This window comes from Caloenas nicobarica, chromosome 5 (genome assembly GCF_036013445.1).
Source record: "Caloenas nicobarica isolate bCalNic1 chromosome 5, bCalNic1.hap1, whole genome shotgun sequence".
In the NCBI taxonomy this organism is placed as follows: Eukaryota; Metazoa; Chordata; class Aves; order Columbiformes; family Columbidae; genus Caloenas; species Caloenas nicobarica.
In genome coordinates this window covers 67,317,492-67,337,906 of record NC_088249.1, presented here as the reverse complement: position 1 = coordinate 67,337,906, position 20,415 = coordinate 67,317,492, and the positions used below count along the sequence as shown (strand labels likewise).

Here is a 20,415-nt window from a genome sequence, read left to right as displayed (position 1 = left end):
GTTTTCATGAAACGTTGAGGCATTTGGACAAGTTCTCTGGGAGATGGAGAACATGACAGCAGAAGCCCTTTATTCTGCATAACTCAGAGGAGGGAGGAGAATCGTTAACACGCAGCAAAGGGGCTCATCGCTCCTTTCTGCTCCGTCCTTCCATCCTCTGTGCATCAGGACACATCAGAGAAGGCTGGACATGGTGCTTTAACAGTGTTTATGGTAAAAAAACCCCAGTTCTCCTCTCCCTGAGACAGCAGGGAGTGTGATCACCATAATCACCATGGTCAGCATCAGCTGGGGCCTCCGTCCACACCCTCCGCCCAGGGCACTAGTTAAGCTCAGCCCTGGGTTTTTAACCACTTTTAGAGCTGTGCTTGGTCCTGGTCTATATTGCACTATGCAAATACCACAAATTAATGCAAAGCAAAACCCCCTTGTGTGCAAGCTGAGGATAAAGCAAGCTCTCATGAAAGGTAAGTGTGATATTTTCTCTGGCTGTCTATTAAGAAAAATGACCCCTGCTCAGCTGCATGTGATGGGTTGATATTATTTTACTCTATATTAGGTATCCATAGTGTAGACTTTTACATCTGAGAAAAAAAAAGTTTGGATTTATTGGTGTGACAATACAGAGGGTGTTCTTAGGTTGTGGTTCCTGTGGTCAGCTAAAAGAAATTGTGCTGGGAGTATTTATGTTTTGCTTTAGCTATGAAAAAAAACCCCAACAATTTCTGAACTAATTCAGATGCAGCCACATTCAAATTAATGGTAAGTGACCGGTGACCCCTCTCTTCTCGCTTTGGGGGACTGGGCAGCCCAGCTCTTGTTGCTTATTGCTCCGCTGTCTTGAGGAAGAGCCAGCTGGGAGGAAATATAATTTACAACAACCCCATGGCAAGAAAATAGTGGGAAAAAAATACGTCTCCTAGCTAGTTATATTAAATCCCACTAAACTCCTTGTCGATAGGGAGAAATATCCCTCCCAGCTGCTGCTGCTGCTTCTCCTAAAGCAGATGTGAGATGCCACATCACAGAATTTACTGTTCTCACCCCCTGCTTCTCCTCCCTTTCTTCAACTCCACGGCACATCCCCCTGAAAGCAAATGAGATTCTATTTTTTTTTCCTTGTAGTTAGCCCAAAGTGAGGTGTTTCTTTTTTTTTTTCTTTTCTTCCTTTCTTTTTTTTTTTGGATATACCTTGCCAAAAGCTTCCAGTCCTCCTTGAACTTGCCTTGGAGGAATCACTGCTCGAATCAGTGCAGCTTCTTAAGTAGCTCAGCTCGAGGGGGAGATTCCTTATGAGCTTGTTTTTACCACCTCCTATGATATCGCATCATTTCACAGAAAAAAATAAACAAGAGATGACACGGAAATATTTATCAGAGGCCTTTAATGACAGGATGTTTGTTAAATGGAGTCTCTGCAGATTTTAAAGTGTGGTTAAGATTTGCTGTACCCACTTCTGTAAACACATGTGGTTCCTTACTCCTGCATAAGAGAAGTAAGGACTATTTAAAATAGGAAGAAATAGGAGTTTTATCAACTGATTGGGGGCAGTTTGGCCCGCAGGCAACTCACAAACCCGTTCTTTGTGGCGGCTTTTCTAAGTGCGTCCTTGACCTCCGTGTTCCTCAGGCTGTAGATGAGGGGGTTGAGCATGGGGACGACGAGGGTGTAGAACACGGCGGTGACCTTCTCCATCTCCAGCGGGTATTTGGAGCCCGGCTGCATGTGGCTGAGCCCCGCGGGGACGTAGAACAAGGTGACGGTCAGGAGGTGGGAGGCGCAGGTGGAGAAGGCTTTGTGCCTGCCCTGGGCACACCTCATCCTCACGATGGAGAGGAGGATGTAGACGTAGGAGACGACGATGACGAAGAGCGCGGACATGGAAATGGTCCCGTTGAAGGCCACAAGCAAAAGCTCATTGAGGCGGTCGTCGGCGCAGGAGAGTTTCAGCAGGGGGTTGGTGTCGCAGAAGAAATGGTTGATGACGTTGGGGCCGCAAAAAGGCAACGGCAGCAAGAAGCACGTTTGGATGAGCGAGTTCAGGATCCCCCCGACGTAGGAGCCGGCCACCAGCTGAACACAAACCTTCCGGGGCATCACGACGGTGTAGAGCAGCGGGTTGCAAATGGCCACGTAGCGGTCGTAGGCCATGGCAGCCAGCAGGAACACCTCCGTGGTCACAAACGCCAGGAAGAAGAAATGTTGGGCGAAGCAGGCCGAGTAGGAAATGGTTTTGTTTTCCACCAAGAAGCCCATGAGCAGCTTTGGGGAAAAGACAGAAGAGTAGCAAAGATCGACGAGGGAGAGATTACCGAGGAAGAAATACATGGGGGTGTGCAGAGGGGGGCTGGCGTTGATCAGGGCGATCAGACCCAGGTTGCCCATCAGGGTGAGGAGATAAATCACGAGGAAGATGAAGAAGAGAGGAGGCTGCAGCTCGGGCTCACTCGTCAGGCCTTGGAGGATGAAACGGGTCACCAGGGTGTCATTGCCTCGAGCCATAATATCCTACTTCGTAGTAATGTGGCTGTTGGAAGGAGGAAAAAAAAAAGGGTGAAATGGGAAAAAGCCACAGCATGGCTTGCGTGGGAGGCTGCTACCGGCAAGTGCTCCGTTAAGTAATTAATTAAAATACAAAGCTTTAATACTTGAGATAACATCTAACCACGCTTAGGCTCTCAGCAAATCCTCACAGGCAGAGCAACTCACCCAAAGCCCTTCAGAAATTGCATTTTGTCCTTATTCTCTTAATCACAGGGCTGAGTTTTTAAAAAAATCCGTTTTTTTCCTTTAAAAAAGAAAACGACCTCAGTATGGTATCATTTGAAAACTGGAGAAGGTGCGAGGAATTTGCAAGCTTGTCATCTCGTGTCACTAGGAGGCAGAAAAGGGGAATGTATTTCATTTTTCCTGGGAGAAGGTGACCGCAGGAGCCCCAAATCCCCCCTCTGATCAGGCGTGCTGGATCTCGGCTGCTCACACCAACCTGGGACCGAAAATCTCCTGCTAAATAGCAAGAATATCCTGATCTGCCCCATTTCTGTCAATATTCTTGGTCAAGTTCCAGCACAGAGGGAAACATTCCCCCCAGTGTGGCAAATCGCAGTGAAACAGCGTTTTATTACACTGAATTGGTGTATCTGCACCAGCTCAACTATTATGGACACGTTTTTCCCCACTTGCCGTAGGGAACAAGGCACTTTCAAGCAGCTCCTCACAACTGCGGGGCTCGGAAATGAATTGTACCGGGCGTGTTACATATTTAAGGGAAAGCTGATAGCTGGATTCGTGGGAATCCAGGAGGAGAGGAGGGAAAAAAAAAATATCACTTATCAGAAGGCTTCTTATAGCAGTGAGAAAACCAGTGCTTTCATCTTCAGACCACACAACCTTTAAATACAGTATTTTTTTCTAATCAAACCTCCCCAGTCCCAGTTCCTCACTTGCAGACATTGGGGATCCTTCACACACCTGAGAAACTCTGGTGTAAACAGTAGAACTGACATTAATTAACAATAATATCAGAGTGATGAACAGCAGTGGAAATATTTGTTTAGAATAGAAAATGTAAGAAAAACCCCCACCTGGTAGTGAAAATAATCAGAACTGGAAGGTGGGCAGGAGTCGGTGTGGTACCTGAGATGAAGAGCAGGGACAGAGGAGCTCAGCGTGAATGACAGGAGCAAAACCTGGGTCCCACCACAGCAGGAAAGTATTTTTTCCACGCGGATCATCCCTCCAATTCCCCTTCTTCAGCAGGGGGAGAGGAGAAACTATTTCTCTGCAACATTCAGACCAAATGCTCTCGCATTTGAGATACATTGCTGTGCTCCAGGTACAAAACTAGATATTTTATATTTTTTAACTTATATCTCTGTAACAGGCAGAGTTTTCACTTTACAAATATTTCTGAGGTTCCAACATACCAGAAATAACTGGTAGGATGTTTCCAGGCTTTGGCTGCAGCTGCTTTTCCCTTCCACTAAATGAACAACTTTTTTTTCGAGAACATCCTCACGTACAAAAATCCACGACAGATCCACCCAATCCGAGTGCTGGGACAAACCTTCGCCTTCTGCAAACGAGGGATAATATTGGGGGCAGAAACAGAGGTTGTTTGCGGCTTCGTGACGTTTTTACCCTTCTTAGAGAAAAAGAACTGCGGTTTCCCCGTGGGCTACGGGGCCTTGTGCAGCTCCACAGCACCGTCCTGCTCCTGTCTTCCCTCTTCAGTTTATGGGTGTTCAGGGCAGAAAAGCAGCTTTTAAAATGTTTTTCTCAGAGGTTTTGTCACAATAAGATGGTGCTGCATACTAAGAAAGCCTGAGGATAATGCCTAGAAATTCAGGCATATGGAAAACATACGGTTCAGGTATTTTCTGCTAGTGAGTTTTTGCCTTGGGATCAGCAAACTCATAAGTTTGGATGCTGCGGGGTTTAATTTTACTCTGCATTTGAAGCCCGAGCCTACAGTCCTGCGTGATATCACCGTCTTACCCGCCTTCTGGATGCATCTTTTGTGATTTCCACACAATCTTAAGGCAGAAAGAAGAAACACGACCCGTTTTTCTCCATTCTTCCGATTGTTCCGATGCTACCGGAGGAGGGAAGCGGCTTTTGCAGAGGTGACACAAGTGACACCGAGTATCGTGGCCCCAGATTTTCGACCAGAGATGATGCCGCCATCCTCAAGGGCTTGTGCAGGGGGACGGTGTCCGGGTTTATTTATTTCTTTGGCCATCGGGGCTAAAATCCCCACAGTAAATCACAGCTGAGCACTGAGGGATCATTAGAAACTCTCAGAAGAGTCTGGAAGAAGTTTGGACTCAGGTCCTGTCCCCTTCCATTAATTGCGCAAGGCTCGTTAACCTTTGTTTGCTCTGTGGTGATGAAGAGGGGGTGGAATTTTCATCTACACCGAGCCACAGGTGGGAAAGAAGCTGAAAAAATGTGCTAAATAATGTTTAATGGGATGCCAGGGTTTGGAATTTATTCTCCTCTTTGGGCTGTGTGAGTTTAGAGCTTCACTTAATCTATATATTAATAGTTTGTGTACTTGAAAGCGTGATTGCTGGAACCAAGGTCAAACATGCACATAAATCGCTTTCTCTCCCTGCATGTGTAACAGTTTTTACGGCTTGGACTTAGAAAACCCTGATTTCTCAAGCTGCAGCTACAGAAAATGCACCAAGGAAAAGCCCAAGGCTGAGGAAATGCTCGTCCACCCCGAGGTATAAATCACTTATTTCAGTGTAACAGCATAAGCCGAGCCTACAAACACCAAACTCTGTTTCTGTAATCACACTTCTGATTTTATTTTAGGTTCATTAGAGGAATTCTATTAATTTAAGGGCTGTTTTCTTTGTGCGCATCCCCTGAGAAAATGTCGTTGCTTTCAGTAAATTAAAGGTACCTGAAAAGGCTGTTTAAACTTTTTTGAAATGTTTCCTCATCTGTCTCATTCCTTGAAGTATTCTTGGCACCGTAATAACATGATATATAATGTGATAAATTAATTGCAGCTCAGGTCAGCAAGAAGCAGCAGGACGAAGGGCTCTGCAACAGGGCTCAGGCTGAAGACAGTAAGTTTGCATTTTCTTTTCCTGCTGCTGACTTAATTTCCTTGCTATTATGTAATCATTTTCCTGACTCTTACTTCCAAATATTTTTTTTTAATCGTCTTTCATTCCCTCACCACAAAACCATTTCACTGGACCTTTCCACGAGGTCGCAATTAAGGTATTCACAGATAAAACAGGAATATTTAATTAAGAAGCTCCTGTTAGGAGCAGTTAGAGATTGAAACATTTAAGAGAACATACATCAAGAAAACACAATCCCAGTTTGTCTCTACTGCATTTTGAAATGAAATTATGTAATTAAAGAATGAAATCTGAGTAGGTAAAGTGTCTGAACCGCTGCGACTTCCAGGTGAGTGTCAGCGAAGGGTCAGAGAGATCTCAGCAACAGTGCAGGAAAACAAATTTTAATTAAATTTAATTAATTAATTTGAGATGTGTTTTTCTTCAGCATTCAGAACTCAAATTGTCAATAATCTGTGTATCATAATAGTGTGGAGCCTGCTGTATATTCTACTATAGAACACACAGTATAGCCTAATATATAGTGTACATATTGTACACTAGCAGCAGTAGAGCCTTCTGTGTGTTGTAATAGTGTAGGAGTAACTTACCATGGAGTAGATGTGGGTGGAAGGTGCGTGAGGGAGGAAAAAGAGACACTTAAACCATCTGAGCGGGTTTTTCCAGGTGAAGGAAAAAAACCCCATGTGGCTCAGAGTGACAGGAGCTGATGAGGATTCGGGGCTGAAAGCACAAAGATTCACAGACAGAAACTTTGTTAAATATCGAAATACACAGAGTGGGTGAGAAAACATCACCCCTCACACTGATTTTTAAAATCTGATTTTTCCCTGCACTGATTTCCTGGCTTTTTGGGTGCAGATTCTGCAAATAACGTGCTGGGTAAGCAACAGCCGCGGTGATGCTTGCAGAGCGCGGACGTCGATCCCAAAGCTGCAGCTGCCCCCGGCTCCCTCCTGCCAAAATATGTCCGGTTTGGGATTAAGGTTAAACCAAAAGAGAAGCAGACGTGTCAGTTTTGGGTGCTCAGCAACTCAAGAAGCTCCACACACAGCACCTGCTGCTGTTCCTTGTGTGACATTTAAGAAAATTTGAGGGGCCTTAAAAATCAGTTATTTTCACAATGTTAATTGAATTCCCTGCGAAACAAGCCCAGCTGCTTATTTTTTAACTTAGCAGACTCACAGATCTTTTATGTCCACCAAACATCCAAAAGTTGCTGTTGACATCAGGATTAAATCTTGAATTTTCTGTTTTCAGACCCGTGCTCGACCCCTTGGCTGTTGTCACTAACAGAGATTTTCTTCCTTACCTTCACCAACAAGGTTTAAGCTGCCTCTCCAGAGAATGAGAAACATCAGATTTGTGTATAAACTTTATTCTGAAAACAAAACCAAGCACATCGCTTTGACAGGAGGAAAAGACTATGCAAAATACAGAATAAAATAAACTAAGAAAAAAAGGAGACAGTGTCATTTTTTCCTCAGCCCAAGCCCTGTGTCTGGGTGTGTGACAAAGAGGATGGATCACAAAATCAGGGAGGGAACAGCTTTCTCTTTGAGGTTTATTACTATTTTTATTTTTAACCTAGCAGCGAAATCAGGCTCTAAGAGCTCTAAGCTCAGCCCAGCTGTTCTCGGCTTATGCACTAGCAAGGGGCAAAACTTTGCTGGAATTGGGATTAAAACTCATTTATTTTCTTTTTTACACAAAGAGAAGTGACTACACTAGGGGAAGGCAGAACCCAGACCCAGTCCTCGTTAAAGGGAGACGCTTACCTCCTTATTTCACGTCTCCTCCCCAACTCCCAGTTGTATCACCCCAGTTTCTCCTCCGGCTCCTGCCGCTCGTACCCATTTCCTTTTGGGTGGATTGTGTCAGGCAGAAAAACCTCTTTATTACCAGCTCCTGTTCACTCTTGAGCTGTTCAAATTTGATTTTTTATTAATATATCAGAGACTGTGGTTGTGATCAGTGTCTCTCTTTAACTGCCGGGTATCCTCTGCTCCCTGTGGCCAAAGTCTGGAACTGCTGAACGCCGCTCCCCGGTTCCTCGCCCCCGCCAAAACCCCCAAACCGCCGTTGTTTCAGCTCAGTTCTTCCCTCGCTGTGCGAGAAGAGGCTTCTCAGATTCACTAACCTTGTTGCGAAGCACTCTAGCAACATCCTCCCTAGCGCTAACATGCGGGCCAGAAAAAAATGTTTGTTATCAGCCTAAAAATTCCTGATTGAGCATAGACCCCCTGCGCAGGGGTTTGCGCTCGCCCGGTCGGGTTATTTTCCCTTTTTGGTCTTGGCGGCTGCAGCGTTGCTGGTCTTGGCCTTCTTCTTGGCCGAGCCCTTTGTCTCGGGCTCCTTGCGCTTGGCTGAAGTGATGGAGCCAGTCACCTTGAAGAAGTCATCGAGTCGGCCCTGCGTGCTGCCCTGCCGGCTCTTGCTCAGCCGCTTCACCCCGTTGCGGATCCGCTCTTCGTTGAACTGTTTCTCCCCGCACATGAACTGGACGAGCTCCTCTTCGTTGGGCTCCGTCCACTTCAGCTCCACGGCGTCGGGGTCAACCACGTCGGGCTCCAGAAAGAGCTTCTGGGCCTCTTTGTGCAGCCAGTTCTCGGGCAGAGGGTATTTCTTGGTGTCGATCTGCTGGACAATCTTCTCGATGGTTTTGTGCTCCTTGATGAGCTCCACGGCACGCTTGGGCCCGATGCCGCGGATACTCTCGCAGTAGTCACAGCCCAGGAGGATGCACAGATCCACGAACTGCTCCCAGGTCAGGCCCAAGTCCTGCAGGATGCGGTTCAGGTGGAATTCCTGGATGGGCAGCTTCTTCGTCTCGCTGGCTGTGAGATGCCGCATCAGGACGGGGCTGCCGAAGGTCAGACAGTCCATGTCTTCCGTGGCAGCCGCGTAAACCTTCCCGGCCTTCACTAGGGCAGCGCAACTGGCTTCTGCCTCCCCCGGCGCCTCCAGGTAGGGGATCCCCATCAGTGTCAGCAGCTTCTTGCACTCGTCAGTGTGTTGCTGGGTCACCTTGACCAGCCTCTTGCTGTACTTCTCGATGTTGTTCTCCTCTCCAGCCTCCTGAGCCTCCTGCAGGTGTTTCTCAGCCTCAGCCCGACGCTCCGTTCGCTTCGCCAGCTCCCCCGATTTCAGCTGGGGCGGTTTGCCGTCGAAGACGTAAACAGGCTTGATGCCGCTCTCCACCATGCGGATGGTGCGGTAGAACATGCCCATCAGGTGGCTGGTGGTCTCACCCTCCTCGTTCTGCAGCACCTCGGCTCCCTGCCGCACAGCGATCAGGAACTGGTAGATGCTCATGGAGGCGTCGATGGCGACCTTGCGGCCGAAATAAGACTTGATGTCGTTCTCCCGGATGGCCCCGGGTGCCACATCGGCAATGAGCTTGGCCAGGCCATGGATTCCCATCCTGGGGAGAGGAAAAGGGGGCACTGGGGTCAGCGTGTGAGGGTGAGCGCCAGGCTGTGGGGCAGCAGCCAAGGATGGGGGACCAAAAGGAGGTGGCTACCAACCATCACCCCACGGGCTACACTGGCTGCTGTCATCCTGCTCCCAGCCTCGGCCTCCCCCAGCCCAACACTGCCTCCTTAACCCCCCCAACCCACCATTATCCCCATCTCTCCTCCCCTCAGCCTCCCCCAACCTACCACTACCCACTTCCTTCTCCTCAGCCACAATTATCTCCCCCGTCCCCCTCACCTCAGCCTCCCCCAGCCCAATATTACATCCCCAACCCCATCGTTACCCCCTCCCTACCTCAGCCTCTCCCAGTCCCTCTCCCCATCACCCTCCCATCTCCCAGCCCCATTATGACCTTTCCCCCTGCCCCATTCCTGCCCCTTTCCAGCTGTTTCCCAGCTCCACCATTACCCCCCACTCCCCTATTGCATCTCCTGGCCACAGCCTCCCCAGCCCTGCCGTTAACCCCTCTTTTGCCTCCCCCAACACGCCATTCCCTGCCCTCCTTCCATTATTCTCCCCTTCTCCTGCCCCTCTACTCTGCCCTGGTGAGGCCACATCTGGAATATTGTGTCCAGTTCTGGGCCCCTCAGTTCCAGCAGGACAGGGAACTGCTGGAGAGAGTCCAGCGCAGCCACGAAGATGCTGAAGGGAGTGGAGCATCTCCCGTGTGAGGAAAGGCTGAGGAGCTGGGGCTCTGGAGCTGGAGGAGAGGAGACTGAGGGCTGGCTCATTCATGGGGATCAATATGGAAAGGGGGAGTGTCAGGAGGATGGAGCCAGGCTCTTCTGGGTGACAACCAGTGATAGGACAAGGGGCAATGGGTGCAAACTGGAACACAGGAGGTTCCACTGAAAGATGAGAAGAAACGTCTTCCCGGTGAGGGTGCCAGAGCCTGGCCCAGGCTGCCCAGGGAGGTTGTGGAGTCTCCTTCTCTCAGACATTCCAACCCGCCTGGACACCTTCCTGTGTAACCTCAGCTGGGTGTTCCTGCTCCGGCGGGGGGGTTGGGCTGGATGAGCTTTCGAGGTCCCTTCCAACCCCTGACATCCTGGGATTCTGACCTCAGCCACCATTATCCCCGCCAGGTCCGCCTCATCCTCGCTTAGCCGCCGTTATTTCCCCCCACTTCTCGCCTCAGCCTCCCACAACCTCCATTACCCCCCAGACCCCCCTCAACCGCCGTTTTCCCCCGGTCCCTCCGGCCGCCATTACCCGCCGCTCGCTCCCGCGCTCCAGCCGCAGTGCCCGCCGGGAGCGGCCTGCAGCCAATAGCGAGCGGCTCCCGCTCGCCACGCCCACCTATCCCGGCGTGCCCCGCTCCCGCTCTCTCCCTTCCGCTTCCGGCGGCGGGAGCGGGAGGCGACGTGTCGGAGCGGAGCGAGAACCGCGGCCTGGCGACATGGTGGGAACCGGGGGTGGCCACAGGGGACCGGAGTGGCGACAGGGGACGAGACGGGGGGCCGGGGCTGCGGTCAGGGGCCAGGAGCGGGGACTGGGGGCCGCGGTCGGGGGCCGGTCCCGGGCCGGGGTCCCGCTCACCGTGTCCGTGTCGCCGCAGGAGCTGGAGGCCATGAGCAGATACACCAGCCCGGTGAACCCCGCCGTGTTCCCGCACCTCACCGTGGTGCTGCTGGCCATCGGCATGTTCTTCACCGCCTGGTTCTTCGTGTATCCCCGGGCTGGAGGCGGGAGAGAAACGGGGGGAGATGGGAAAATGGGGGAGCTGGAGGGAAACGGGGGACGGGGTGAACATGGGGGAGCTGGAGGGAAACGGGGGACGGGGTGAACGTGGGGGAGCTGGAGGGAAACGGGGGACGGGGTGAACGTGGGGGAGCTGGAGGGAAACGGGGGACGGGGTGAACGTGGGGGAGCTGGAGGGAAACGGGGGACGGGAGGTCCCCTCACCTTGGCCGCTGTTCACACCTTGACCCCCGGGCCGCAGCTATGAAGTGACTTCTACCAAGTACACGCGGGACATCTACAAGGAGCTGCTGATCTCGCTGGTGGCTTCGCTCTTCATGGGCTTCGGCGTCCTGTTCCTGCTGCTCTGGGTCGGGATCTACGTCTGAGGCGCAGCCCGCGGAGCGGCCGGTACCGCCGGGGGACGTCCCGCTGCCGTGAGCTCCCGGGTCCGAATGCTCTGCGTGGGGCGGGGGGTGCGGGAGGTGTCGCCTGCGCCAGCCGCTCTGTACAGAATCCAGGGCTGAATTCAGGACGTGGAAATGGTTCCCAACGGGGAATGTTGTCTCACCAACTCCATCTCTTGTTTGCTTCCAGGTGTGGAGCCCCAGAACCTCGTTTTGTATTTCTTTTCTACTTCACCAACCAAACCTGTATCAGGCATGGACCATTCTCCTCTGCCAGCCCAGCAAACCAAACCTGAATAAAACTGGCTCCGTGATGCACCAGGGTTTGTCTTTTAGATACTTTTTTCTTTTTTTTTTTTTTCCCCAAACCACTTTGATATCAGCACCTGAGGATGGGCCCCGTGTTTATCATGGATTTCCACATCTGTGTACACCCAGTTTCAGTGTCACCTTGTGCAGCAAAACTCTAGGAATTAAGTGCTTCCCACTTCTTCCTAATCCTGCCCCATCTCCCTAAGCTTGACCTTTGTCACCGTCGCATCCCCACACCCTTTTTTCTGGCAGGATCTGCCCGTTCTCATCCTGAAACAGCAGCTTTGTGGTGCTCCCTTTATTTACGCCTTGTTTATTTATGGCGTGCATAACTATTTTTAGAGATAGCTTTGAATTTCTAGCCCAGCTTTTCAAAGCCAAGTCTCAAAATCTGAAATTCAACAGGTAACTTAAAGTCCTAATTTGTTTGGGAAGGAAGTTTTCCCTCTGCAGATGCCCCAACCTCCGAGACGTGAGCAACAAGAGTTTTATTTTACTACCTGTTGGAAAATACACCCCGTAGCAGCTGCAGTCTGGGCCTGTTCTGACCTGCAAACTCCCGCTGATTAATGACACCGCAGTTCCTCCGTCTCCTGGGAAGCACTTTTATAACTCCTGAACTGAAAAAAACCCTCTTATTTCATAGCGAGGAACGTGCCAGGAGCCGTCCTTGGATACAAAGCAGTATTTATATATTTATTTATACGGGCATATTTACCTCCAGCATAAAACAAAGTCTAAATAAGCCAAACCAAAAAAAAAAAAACCAAAGTGAGGAATCCAGAGATTCAGCACTTGAAATTCAGCAAAATATAAATATAAATCAGAAATGAAAGGAGGGAAAACCACGCTTGTTCCCCACAAATAAAAACCGATAATCAATAATAACCTGCTACGAATGCAACTCTACAAACTTGCTGGCAATATACAGTGATTAAAGCTGTGACAGCAACGTTTAAACCAAACAAATTAGTGCTTTACTTGTTTTTTTTGCTTAATTCTCGCAGTGGTGGCGTAGTCTCTATTTACAGGCTTTAAGCTTTAGCGGTAGGACAGAACGTTTGCGAATTTGCTTTTGAAACAAACTCCGAAACAGCCAAACTTTGGCCTCGTTTCCGTGCTCCTTTCCTGCCAAGGATGTCGAGAGAGACGATGAAGCGTCGAATTTCCAGCGAAAAGGGCGGATTTGCCCCAAACTCCGGCTCAGCGCTCCCTCCGTCCCGTGCAGGGCGAGGCCTGATTGTTAATTCTCGTGTTACTGATTGGGGATGGGGAAACGCATCTTCAGTTTGGGCTGAAACGCCTTTTTTTGGGGGAAGGAAATTGATGCAAACGGCTGTTTCCACAGGCACAGAAGCAATCCTGTGCCTCTTTGATCGTGACAAAACCCTTTGGAGCTCCTCGCTGTGCAGCGGCTGGTGGAACTGGTGTACGTTTTGTGATAGATTTTAAGACAAAAGATAAATATCGTGATATTAGATGCTAAAACCTGCATTTTCCCCTATTTTGGTGGCAGGGATTGCAGTCAGCCCGCTGCTGCGCAACAACCGTGCGTGGGTCAGGCCGGACTTCGCATTCGAGTTGTTCGTAAGTGACCCGGCCACCGGTTTTGAGGCACACGGAGGGAACCCACCGGTCCCTCGCAGTCCCGTTTAGCAGAAAAAAGGCACTAAAAGCTGTTCCTGTCGCCCTTCAGGCACTTGTTTTGCCGGGGGCATCGTAAACCCCATCTCAAGGACACCCCAGAGGCTCCATCTCCTCTCAGGCTGCTGCTCCTGGTGCGTTTCTGGCGATTTGATTGATTCTTCCTCCTCCAGATGTATTTTTTTCATCGCAGTGGGACAAGATGTATGTGTGGGGGGGTCAGGGACGAAGAACTGACCTGAAACCGCCCTAAAAACAAAGAGGTTTTGGCGGCAGAGACGCGGCGTCCTGCTGGTGTCACAAGGAACCGCCAGGCTGCGGCCGTTTTGCTGCGACGAGCTCAGAAATAAGGTCTGAGCTGAGTGACAGGAGCGAAAACTGTCCCCAGATAAGGGAGAGGAGGCCACGGAGGGTCCCCGGGGGAAGAATCTGGATTAAAGAAAATACAGCTCAGACCTCAGGACCTGGTTTAGGCTCAGCCTCCAGAAACGCCAATGTCACCTCCTGGAACCGGGTCTGACGCATCCCAGCTGAGCTTAACGCGGAGCTCGGTGACCCTGGCGGTTTCCTGTGTGACACACACAGCTCAGAAGGGACAGGATTACGAGACCCATTTTACACGGCTTAAAAAATTAAAAAAAAATACAGTTCAGTAGTTCAGCAAGTTAAGAACTTGTAACAGTAAAATACCCCAAATACACTCAACAGAACTGCTTTGCAAGTGACAGCGAGGGCCCAGTCGCTGCCATCCCACCGATGGGGACCTGATGGCCAGGGACGCACGCGGTGAAGCCACCTAGATGTCCCCAACCTGGCTCTGCCGGTGGCCTCGCTCCTGCACATCTGGGCAGAGGTGGCCGCGGTGACCCAAGAGCTGACCAGGCGGCTCCACACACGCTGCCAAATATTAAAAAAAAAAGGTCCCACAGCATGAACGCAGGTGATTTTTCTCCCGAGTGTCCCCACGCGTGGCGCGGCCTCCGCAGCAGCTTTTGGGGGGTTCTGGAGTTTCTCTGTCCAGATTGGAGATGATGAAAGCGAAGAGAACAGCGAGGAGGGGGACAGATGGGGCTGACATTGAAGCTGCGCCTTCTCGTGTCCCCAGAGGACAGTCCGGGGTCCCCGGGGGTCTGTGGGGCCAACGGCAGGAACAGCAACTCCAGTGTACGACTTCCAGTAGGACCAGGCACAGCGGCGCCTTTTCCAGGCCAAACTCCGCCGTTTTGCGCTGGGAAAAGGGCTCCAGTGTCGAGCAAATTCCAGTGTTTGTGAAGAAACTGGTGTGGCACAACTGGGACCAGTACGGGACGGAGTGACCATCTGCATCCAGTCCGGTGTGACGCTTCCAAATCCAGTGTCGCGAGGGGAAGGAGAATCGACGGGGGACACAAGTGTCCCCGTAAAGGGACAGAGAGGGATATTTGGGGTGGTGTGGGATGGTGCGAGGTGACCCCGGGAGGTCCGAGGGGGCCGGTCGTGGTTTTTTTGTGGTTTATGTCCTACGTTCTGCGTGCGCTTCGGTGCTGGTGGCACCAGCCGCGGCCCAACCAGCTCCACGTCCCACGGGGAGCCGGGGGCGAGCGGAGGAGGGTGGGCGGGAGTGTCCCCAGTGTCACCAGTTCCTCCCTCCGGTCCGAGGATACTGGTGCTGCCGGGACTCACTCACAGAGCCAGTAAAACTGAAAATAATAGTCGGTGAAAAGGCGTCCCAGGTGCTCGGGAGCAGAACTGCAGTTGGCTTGGCCCTGGGAGAGACAGAAAAAGAGCTTGTAGATGGGGCTGGGACACATTTTGGGTGTGAATTATGCGCTGAGGCAGAGAAAAATCATCCCCCTGCTGTCTGTGTCACTGTGGAAGGTGTTCAAGAGTACATTTCATATTAAAGCCGCCTTTTTGATACAGTCAAGGTTTTCACCTTAAGGCAGGGGTGTCAAACTCATTTTCAGCAGGGGCCACATCAGCCTCGCGTTTGCCTTCAAAGGGCCAAATGTAATTTTAGGACTGTATAAATGTGTAGTACTTTCAAAACCAAAATGAATCTTCTATCAGTCTTTGAGAGGATATTTTTTTATCTGATTTTTAAAAAGTTAGCTTTGGTAGCCAGTAAGCATAAAACTGCCCATTTATAATTAGTTAAATGTATTTGCTATTAAATACAATGAGAGAGAAAAAACACACTACCCATTTGGCGGAGAGTTTATAAACATGTAAACTGGTAGAAAACAGCACAGTGCTAGAACAAGAATGCTAGTAAAACCAACTGTTTTGACCCTTGCCTCCTTTTGGTCTGTACACTCAGAAAACATTCTAACCACAAAGCCGAGCTGTCTGTGTCACTGCGGAAGGTGACAGCCGTGACAGGGCTCTCGGTGCAATGTGGCCGCTAAACCTGCCATGGGGAACGGCTGGACTCGATCTTAAAGGTCTTTTCCAACCAAAAAGGGTTCTGTGGTTGCATCGCTCTCCTGCTCAGCCCCAGACAAGAGGAAAGACGCAGCAGTTGCTGGTACTCACCGGCTGTGCGATTCTGAAGTGGTAGGTGAACTCCCGGAAAGCGAACATGACCAGGGGCCAGCGGTGCGTGGAGTCCTGCGGAGGAAAGAGGAGAGATGGGCTGAGCACCGGGGATGTTCTGGGTGAGGAGCCACAACCCTGTGCTGTCGAGAGGGGAACAACGTCCCCGAGGGCAGAACGGAGTTGGGCTGAGGGGGGCGAGGAGAAACTCGAGGGGAGAAGGGTCCGATGCGGGTTCCACGCACACAGAGCTGCAAAATCCCGCTCCCCGCCCCGAAGGGATTTCGCTGGGATGCGTTACGGCAGCGCACAGCCCATGTGTGATCCCCAGTCCTGGGGCTCGTGGGGAGGCGTTGGGTGGGGTAGAAATAAAGGATCACAGAATCATTTTGGGTGGAAAAGCCCCTCAAGATCATCAAGTCCAACCGTTCCCCCAGCCCTGGCACTGCCCCATGTCCCTGAGAACCTCATCTCTGTCCAACCCCTCCAGGGATGGTGACTCCAGCACTGCCCTGGGCAGCCTGTTCCCGTGCCCGACAGCCCTTTGGGGAAGAAATTGTTCCCCAGATCCCACCCCAACCTCCCCTGGCCCAACCTGAGGCTGTTTCCTCCCTTCTGGCGGGCTTGGCATCGCTCTGGGATGACACAAGGCGCGTGGATTTATTTTCTGAGCCGTACCTGTGCGTCTGCGGCATCGCTGGAGCTGTTGGTGCTGGCACTGTCCTGGCACGGGTCGCTGGAGACGAGGCCGCAGAGGGAGACGGACACGGCGGAGGAGGAGCTGGGGAGAGAAGAGACGCTGACACCCTGCTGTCCCCTCACAGGGGACACCGCGGCCACACAGCCCAGGGTCCAGGTGACTTAAGGGGACCCAAACACCCCAGAGACGAACCCTGCGCACTCACTTCATCTCCAGGGTCAGGTTGGTGTTCACGGCCGTGAGCTGGCTGACGGGGATGCGGTAGGTGACATTTCCAGCCCTGGGGACACAGAGAGAGCGTCAGAGCTCCCCGCAGCACTTCAGGCGGCTCCGAGATGGCCAGGACAGGACCCAAAATTTGTCTTGGGCTCAGACTTTAGAGGGAATGGCTTCCCAGGCTGCTTCCCAGGGTCAAGCTCATCACCCAATGCAATTTTGGGAAGGACTCGGAGCCCCAGCTCCTCTGGCCGAAAAGCAGCACGGGGTGAAGGCAGAAAACAGCCCGAGGGTCCAGGAGCAGCTTCCCCCGGAGCTCCCGAGGGGCTGCAGCCCCCGGCCCCGCTCACCTGCACGTCCCGGCGGCTGCGCAGTGCTGGGGCTGGATGGGCAGGTTGATCTCCAGGATCCGGACGGAGCTCAGCACAGGGATTGGCCCTGTGGGGAGAAAAATAGACTATTTAGGAACAGCAAAGTGATGGCAGCTGGGGAACGCTGGTTGGACTCAATGATCTTGAGGGGCTTTTCCAACTAAAATGATTGCGTGACTCTATAAAACAGCCCTAACGCCATGTCCAGGCACGGGGACGTGCCCCAGGCTGTGCCAACTGCTGGTCACTGCCACTCCTTTCTCTCTGCTGCCAGCACAAAGTTTGTGCACTTATTCCTCTAGATCTGATACAGAAGTGGCGGAGCAAGCTGAGACGGGGGTAAGAACGGCGATGCCGGTACAGCAGCCTCAGGAGGGAACCAGCAACTGGTTTATATGGCCAGAAAGCGCAGGGCAGCAAGGAGGAGGAGGAGGGAGGGCAGGGCTGGAGCGTGGATCTGGCTGCACTGGGAGAACCGGCGGCAAACAAACCGCAGGATGGGGACACAGCGAGATCCAGGGGGTTGAGGAGAGAAGCCAGGACCCCGGTGCCGCTGTAGGGAAGGAGGAGAACCAGGTTCACCTACCGTCCGTGCCGGGCTGCTCCGTGCGCAGCCGCTCGCTCGCCGGCTGCCGGGGGCTGCGCCGCTGCCGCTGCCCCAGCGCGGAGCTGCTGCGGGAGAGCGAGAGGTGGGAGACGGACTTGGCTTTGGCCTGGAGGTGGGTGAAGGGGGAGGAGGGGCTGGCATCGGGGCTGCCGAAGCTCTGAGACCTGTCAGGCGTCTTGGGCCACTTGGCGTAGGAGGCGGCCTTCCCGGTGATGCCCCTGGATTTGGCTTTGATGTTTGTCACCGGCTGGAGGGAGGTTTGACTTTGGTCTGGGGAGAAAAAGGGAGAGAAAAGTGGTGGTGAGAGGCAGAGAGAGGCTGGCGGCACTCGGAATCACAGAACCACGGGATGGTTGCAGTTGAAGGGACCTCTGTAGATCCCCCAGCCCAGCCCTGCTCACGCAGGGTCACCAGAGCAGATCACACAGGATCCCAGGTGGGTTTTTAATGTCTCCAGAGCAGGAGACTCCACAGCCGCTCTGGGCAGCCTGGGCCAGGCTCTGGCACCTCCCAGCAAAGTTTCTCCTCATGTTCAGACGGAGCCTCCTGTGTCTCAGTCTGTGCCCGTGGCCCCTCACCCTGGCGTTGGGCACCGCTGAACAGTCTGCTCCATCCTCTGACACCCACCCTGAGATATTGATCCCATTGACCAGATCCCTCTCAGCCTCTCTTCTCCAGCTCAACAGCCCCAGCTCTCTCAGTCTCTCCTCATCAGAAAGATGCTCCAGACCCCTCAGCATCTTTGTAGCTCTCACTGGGCTCCTTGCAATAATTCCTTGTCCTTCTTAAACTGGGGAGCCCAGAACTGGACGCAGAACTCCAGACGTGGCCCCACCAGGGCAGAGAGGGAGGATTCACCTCCTTGACTTGTTGACCACACTCTTCCTCACGCAACCCAGGTACCATTTGCTTTCTTGGTCACACAGGCATGTGACGGAGCAAACAAAGCTGCTCCTGACCTTGTGCTGGTAGTGCTGTGGACTCAGCGGGTGCAGAGCAAACCCAACGCCCTTTGAAGGGTCCTTGTCACAATGTGCAGCGGGAGGAGAGGAGGTGAAAGGGGCTGGGGACATGAGGTGGGACAGACACAGCTCTGCGTTGTACCAGCATCTCCAGCGTGTCTGGGCTGGTACTTACCCGTCCGGTTAGTGGCACGAGTTGGACTGGTCTCAGAGGGGACAACAGAGGAGATGTTGGTGGGAGCAGCGGAGCAGCAGACGGAGAAACACGGGGGACTGAAGCAGGCGAGCACGCCGGGAGCAGGTGAGATGAAGGATAAGTCATGTGTGTCCTCTGGGACTGCGGGGAAACAGCAGGGACACGTGGAGAGACATCGGACAGGAGCAGCACCAACTGCCCCCGACATCCCTCCCGCAAAACCAGAGCCCCAGCACCTCCCAGCACAGAAACAGAACGGTGCCGGGCACGGGGGACCAGCCACGTTCCTCACCCCACACCACAACCCACAGAATCGTTTTGGGTGGAAAAGCCTCCAAAGCTCATCGAGTCCAACCATTCCGCCACCCCTGGCACTGCCCCGTGTCCTGAGAACCTCACGTCCGTCTGTCCAGCCCCTCCAGGGATGGTGACTCCAGCACTGCCCTGGGCAGCCTGTTCCAATGCCCCACAGCCCTTGGGGGAAGAAATTGTTCCCCAGATCCAACCTCAACCTCCCCTGGCGCAACTTGAGGCTGTTTCCTTTCATCACTTGTTCCTGGGGAGCAGAGCCCGACCCCCCCGGCTCCAAGCTCCTTTCAGGTGTTTGCAGAGACGGAGCCGTCACCGTGTCCACCTGCCGTGCCGTGACCTACCGTGGTGCGTGGGGGTCCTGCCACCGGTTCCGTCCGACGCAGCCGTGGATCGCACCATCTGCGTTTTATCGGTGTTGTGGTTCGACCTGAAACGCAGAAAAACGCAGGTGAAAACCTCCAGCACGGGCTTCAACGGGGTCGCTCGAAGAGAGACGCGGCCGGAGCAGCGAGAGGGCGATGGGACACGGAGCAGCGCGCAGAGCGCGGGGGTGAGGAGCAGAGGCTGGAGTGAGCTGGGAAGAGAAAGGCAGGAGAGAGGCAGCAAGGCATGGAGACAGCCAGGAGAGCTGGAAAACGCGCCAGCAGATCGTGTGGCAGCCCCACGGCCAGCAGGGACGTGCCCCAGACGGTTCAGAGGACACCAGCCACGCTCCCTCCATGCTCGTGACGGCACAGGGTGCGCTCCGTGGCTTTGATTCCCAGCAGTGATCTCCGGGTTGGATTTACACTCTCTGATCTCAAAGTATTAAGCCATAACGGGCTCCAGGCGCTCACCATCCCTGCCGGGAGATGCCCCTTATCTCTCGGAGACAAACTGTTCCTCGCTTTGTTTTTTTTAGAAACACACACGATCCCATCCAGCTTCACTCCACGGAATTTCGGCTGTTTCGCTGCAGCTCCGAAGCTCAGAGCTGAGGCAGATGTGGGAGGGAGGAACCGCTGCCCGGGGCTGATTTCTCCCCCATCTGCACAGGAACCCTCAGCAACACGATTTCTGGGCACCCGTGACTGCCTACGGAGATACGGGATAAACCCGGGAGATACGGGATAAACCCAGACCCTCTCCTTCAGGGGATGTACCCGCCCACTGAGCAGGAATTTGCCCTGAGTTCCTACCAAAGACGTGCAAGATTTTACCTGCCCAGGCCCTCCCCAGCCCCAGGAGCGGCTCAGTTTGATCAGTCCCACATTTTCCTCATCCTGTGCCCACATCTTGTCTCTCCCCTCAGCATCGCTCAAGGTTTCTCACAGATAAACGGAGTTTTCACTCATTTAGAGAAATCAAAACACTTTGCCACCTGCGAGACTCCTCTTATTACATTTATTTCTTTTTCTAGTGAAAGGACACACAA

At 52.7% G+C, this 20,415-nt stretch overlaps 4 protein-coding genes across 6 annotated transcripts in view; 1 reads left to right on the top strand and 3 right to left on the bottom strand.

Moving 5' to 3' along the window:
- Positions 1–1,533: 1,533 nt before the first annotated feature.
- On the bottom strand, positions 1,534–2,517 carry LOC135988794 (olfactory receptor 5J3-like). The gene has a single exon (XM_065635020.1). It carries the CDS (start codon positions 2,500–2,502, stop codon positions 1,534–1,536), a length of 969 nt encoding a protein of 322 aa, XP_065491092.1. The 5' UTR covers positions 2,503–2,517.
- A 4,447-nt stretch (positions 2,518–6,964) lies between these two features.
- On the bottom strand, positions 6,965–10,328 carry FEN1 (flap structure-specific endonuclease 1). The gene is made up of 2 exons (XM_065636171.1): positions 10,293–10,328; positions 6,965–9,027 (listed from the first exon to the last, which is right to left on the bottom strand). Exon 2 carries the CDS (start codon positions 9,024–9,026, stop codon positions 7,878–7,880), a length of 1,149 nt encoding a protein of 382 aa, XP_065492243.1. The 5' UTR covers position 9,027; positions 10,293–10,328; the 3' UTR covers positions 6,965–7,877.
- Positions 10,329–10,411: 83 nt separating this feature from the next.
- TMEM258 (transmembrane protein 258) lies at positions 10,412–11,490 on the top strand. Of its 3 annotated transcripts, none has more exons than XR_010606319.1 (4): positions 10,412–10,482; positions 10,639–10,748; positions 11,023–11,209; positions 11,358–11,490. XR_010606319.1 is itself a non-coding variant. In XM_065636292.1 (4 exons), the coding sequence occupies exons 1-3, from the start codon at positions 10,480–10,482 to the stop codon at positions 11,147–11,149; spliced, it is 240 nt and encodes a 79-aa protein (XP_065492364.1). In that variant the 5' UTR covers positions 10,412–10,479; the 3' UTR covers positions 11,150–11,171; positions 11,358–11,490. The 3 variants fall into 3 exon arrangements, 2 of the variants coding, with proteins under 2 accessions (XP_065492364.1, XP_065492363.1); XM_065636292.1 differs by having other exon boundaries at positions 11,023–11,171; XM_065636291.1 differs by having other exon boundaries at positions 11,023–11,197.
- Positions 11,491–14,063: 2,573 nt separating this feature from the next.
- MYRF (myelin regulatory factor) overlaps positions 14,064–20,415 on the bottom strand; it is a 52,457-nt gene continuing 46,105 nt past the window's right edge. The window contains exons 20-27 of the mRNA XM_065636903.1: positions 19,343–19,428; positions 18,669–18,830; positions 17,511–17,801; positions 16,904–16,991; positions 16,543–16,617; positions 16,316–16,418; positions 15,638–15,712; positions 14,064–14,868 (exon numbers count right to left, since the gene is read on the bottom strand). Coding sequence (XP_065492975.1) covers positions 14,782–14,868; positions 15,638–15,712; positions 16,316–16,418; positions 16,543–16,617; positions 16,904–16,991; positions 17,511–17,801; positions 18,669–18,830; positions 19,343–19,428 — 967 coding nt within the window. The 3' untranslated portion in view covers positions 14,064–14,781. The remainder of the gene's footprint in view (positions 14,869–15,637; positions 15,713–16,315; positions 16,419–16,542; positions 16,618–16,903; positions 16,992–17,510; positions 17,802–18,668; positions 18,831–19,342; positions 19,429–20,415) is intronic.